Source organism: Echinococcus granulosus (assembly GCF_000524195.1).
Source record: "Echinococcus granulosus chromosome Unknown EG_S00255, whole genome shotgun sequence".
Taxonomy (NCBI): Eukaryota; Metazoa; Platyhelminthes; class Cestoda; order Cyclophyllidea; family Taeniidae; genus Echinococcus; species Echinococcus granulosus.
Window position 1 is genome coordinate 25,979 of NW_020170635.1, and position 4,243 is coordinate 30,221.

The 4,243-nt window shown below is 42.4% G+C and overlaps 1 protein-coding gene across 1 annotated transcript in view; it reads left to right on the forward strand. All coding sequences in view use genetic code 11, as the record gives it.

Moving 5' to 3' along the window:
- Positions 1-3,965, forward strand: part of EGR_10703 (hypothetical protein) — a gene marked incomplete at both ends in the record, with an annotated part of 4,577 nt that extends 612 nt beyond the window's left edge. The window contains 4 exons of the mRNA XM_024499952.1: positions 2,739-2,921; positions 3,105-3,205; positions 3,370-3,480; positions 3,848-3,965. Of these exons, the coding sequence (XP_024345636.1) occupies positions 2,739-2,921; positions 3,105-3,205; positions 3,370-3,480; positions 3,848-3,965 (513 nt within the window). The remainder of the gene's footprint in view (positions 1-2,738; positions 2,922-3,104; positions 3,206-3,369; positions 3,481-3,847) is intronic.
- Positions 3,966-4,243: the final 278 nt, after the last annotated feature.

Genomic DNA, 4,243 nt, shown 5'->3' on the forward strand with positions numbered 1-4,243 from the left:
AAAAGAAATTAATAACACAGATTTTGGGTAATTTTACGATGCGTATTCATTGCCTCCTCACTTCTCATGAATGCAAGGTCTAGAGGGAATCCCAATCTGCTTATAGAGAGCTCTTTAATTGGTGCGTGACCAGATTCTATAAATCAAGATACAATGACTGACATCTCCGGTGCCACTGGTACCACTCCATCAAAAATGTCCGCATCGCCATGAAGGCGGGACGCGTTTAGACACACGAGGATGATGATGCAGTTTTCAAAAAAAACCTTGGCAGTGCAAGAGCCTATTCGTAACATGAGCAAACACACCTTTCTAACATACAGCCTAAAGCGATGCAACAGAGGAGAGAGATTGCTGAAATCTCGTACAGGAAGCCGAATTTATGACCTGAGAGTCCACACGCCGTAAACCTGACAGGCTTTAAAGTATTTATAATAAAGTAAACACTTTCGCGCACAGGGGAAACACTCAATGCATGTGAAGTTCGTAGGTTTCTGCGTAAGACCCAAAACGTAAGTTAATAACATAAAATGACTAAGCGCAACTGCTGGCCATTGGCAACCCGCCTCCCAGGGTTGTCTGACTTCTTAAGAAAGTAGTCCTTCAACTGCTGCATGGCGGTGTCGGGACTGACAAAACGCTCCACTTCCTCTCTCTCCGACTCCCCTCTACCTCCGACATTGCTGCCATGGCTTCCCCTTACACTTGCAGCAAAAAAATGGCAGCACCGACTCATTTACTCCACACCTGTGTCACACAAGCGCCGACGCTATACAATCTAATGCCTGGCAGTTCTGGCGTTGAAAACACCAAAGTGACAACGTCGCACTTCCCTCCAGCTACCGCTCTCAGCATTTGTCCACCCACCACCTCCTACCTACACCGTCTGTTGCACTAATAATAAAGCGCTGCCCTAAGCAAACACTGCTCTACGTAGGTACCGTGCTACCTGCGTACATTGATATGTGCCTAGATGGAGAGATTGATGAGTGGATGGAGAGATGGACAGATGGATGGGTGGATGGACAGAGGGGGAAATTACGGCTCACATGGCTACAAGGCATGAATACACCTTGTAGACTATGTGGACGCACAAACAAACACTCTTACCTTTCATTCGATTGCAAAGCTGGGTACTGTACGCTCTCAGGCTTGCAAGTGCCTGCTCGGTGGGAGGTGAGGCGGCCAAAACCCAGTATCTTGCCCGTCTGCCACAGTCCACGTCCAGCCAAGCGTACCACACTGCTGAACCGACGTAGTAGAGGAATGATTACTGCCCTGAAAATGAATCACCTCCATTTATACATATATGCTTATGCAAGCGAAGCCCAAAAGCAAATCATTCTCATGACTTTCTCATCTCATTCTCATCTGCATTAAGAACTTTTGAGCTCAAGTGTTATTTTTTTCCAAATTGACATTCACTTCCGTTTGGATTCGTTGAATGGCTGTTACGGCTGAAGAGCAGTAGTTAGACAATTGCACTTATTTATGCTTGGTACAAACCTGGATAAACTAATCAAGTGAAAATACAAATACTACTAATCTAAGCAACAAACCTGTCGTCAACTTTTGAGAGGGGAAGAGGAAATAAGTAAGACCGGAAGTGAGGGAAAACTAACGTGTAATAAGAGCCGGAGGCGCATATGAGGTCGACCACACCAAGAGCGCTGGAGAGCGCACAACCGTGAGCGCTGAAGCAACGTTGGTGCGGCCATCGAGGCCCGAGGAGGGACCCACCATGGCACTGCCCTTTCTGCCGGACCAAAAATCGAAGGGCGATGTAGGGCTAAGAAAATCACGAGGGTCCCAGTTTACCCAAGCGAATAATCCCACCCGTGCCTGAAACGACGCAAATGGACAATTTTCTATTCATACACGAGTCATGAAGAGCAGTAAGGAGTTCAGTGCCTTAAAATTTCCTCCTCTGTAACTAGAATGCTACCCCTTAACACGTATGCTACTCGGAATATTTTTCAAGAGCCAATGTTCACCCTAACGAATAACTATCACTTCTGCAAGTTGTGAACATAACTGCATAGTGACGGGCAAACTGGGCGTGATAACAGCTAAAAAGTAAATTATCTCCCTCATTCTCACATCCCAGTTATATTATCTGCAAAATTTTACAGGCAGTTATGGGCGGCAATAAGCGGACATAGACGAACTGCAGTGAGCCGGTAGCGAAAAACAACAGAACATATGGAAGGAAAATGATACTCACATATATGAACCTAAAAACAAAGCACTGAACAGTAATGCTGTCATTTTGGAATCACTATGAGATAGCTAGAATGTTTATGAATACTTGTCTAGGGGTCGAAAAGGAACAAAAGCAATGTGAAAAGAAAACAGACTACCCACAGAAGTCGACGCTGACTCAGCCTTGTCTCAAACGGTTGCCAGTGCATTCCCAGCGACTAACAGTGCAACACCCTTGATAGAGGAAGCCCTAGCCAGGGATCAAATGAGCATCAGGATACAGGTTATCGAGCGCATTCCGCCGCCTTTCATTCTCCGCAAATTACCTTTCCATTTCTACAGATAAAGAACTTGTCATCAATATTCCCTGCGTGTTATCTGTGAAAACGACGGGTGAGGTGATGCCGTATCAAGCATTCGTATGTGATTGTCTAAATATACAAATAAGGATGTCCATTACGCATCTCCCAACACTTAAAAGCATATCTACGCATGAATATTATTTGATATAACATAACGGCAATTACCCATTATAGGCAGATGTTCCAGATTCTCCTCTTTCCAAAGGTTCTTCGAAAGTCAAACGATTCTGTTCTCCGGCAAGTCCAGTAACCAAGACCGCAGGTTGGGATAGACTCCTTCAAAACTTAGCAAAGTTGCCAACAGCCTCTACTTCCAAAAGAGGTACGTCAAATGCAATTAGTGCAGAGACATGGCAAGTGATCACATTCGGTTAATACCGACGTTCAACACAGACACATTCATCAAGTGAAGAAAACGACTTTCAACCCGTGGAGCCACTATATTCCTTATATACAGACTGCCAAGGCAAAAAATAGCAAATACGACAATTGATTCCTCTTAATCGCCTGCATCCCTTACATAACGAGTTTGATATAAAGAGCTTTGCTGCACACCAGAGTTCAAAACATACCCATGAGCATCCAGATGTGATTCAGTTATGTAGTCAAACAAACAAGAATGTATTTAGAAAAATTGTAAGGTAGTATTTTAAAAACATTAAACACAAATATAATTGTATTCATAAAATTTCCAAGTGCGCAAATTTTGACCTGGTAAAAATTGCATTAGTTGTAATTAAATATTTGTGTAGTTTTGATGTATTACCAAGATTCACACTAATTATTTAATTTTTCTTTTTATAAGCTTTACCTATTTTGCCAAGTTAAGCCCATTATTTACAGATATATGGCCTAAATCTACTTGTGATGAAAACACCGGATACCTACCTCCTCATTCTTCTACCCTTTTACTCACGTATGCGTTTGCATATTTTCTATCTATCCTTTCACTTTTTTTGCGCTAAGCAAGTCTTTTTTAAAAAGATTCATATTTTGAGTCGCGCTACCACATAAAGGAGAGGTAGACAAATTTTTCTAATTGAGAACAATGCCTCTGTGGATCAGCGGATATGTCAGAACTGGCAGAGTGGACCTGTTTGCTTTCAAATTGTGTGCACCTAGGCCTACCTATCTATTTTTCCATATTTTCTTCCCCATCTAGCCAAATTGGCCATATGCTGTTTTCAAATGCGAAAATGTGGAGAAGTTCTCACCAGTCATGTTATTGACACGACCACGTTCGATTAAAGATAAGTGGTTACAAATCTTTGCCTTTGTTGCAGGATGTGTGCAACTGCATTAGGTTTATGGAAGGGAAAAGTACCCCAGAATGGATTAGAGAAGATGGACAACGAAATACTATTTGATAATCTGCTGCTTTTGATATGCACATTCAAATAAATAGTGTGAAATATTACTTCACTACCCATGCCACGTTCCGATTTTGCTTTATGTTTTCTCCAATCCTCTTCACCACATAATGCTTCTAGTATTGGTCAGTTCTCACACACTATTTTGCCAAAATTTAGGGCAACACTTCTCCTTTTATAATGCGAAAGTCTTTTGTTAGGTCAAAAGTCATTTTTAACCAGTCCTCCTGTCCAGTGACCAGATCATTCACCAAGACACAGCAGAAGAAATTCAATGGTGTGCCAGAACATTCAAACGAGAGGTATGCG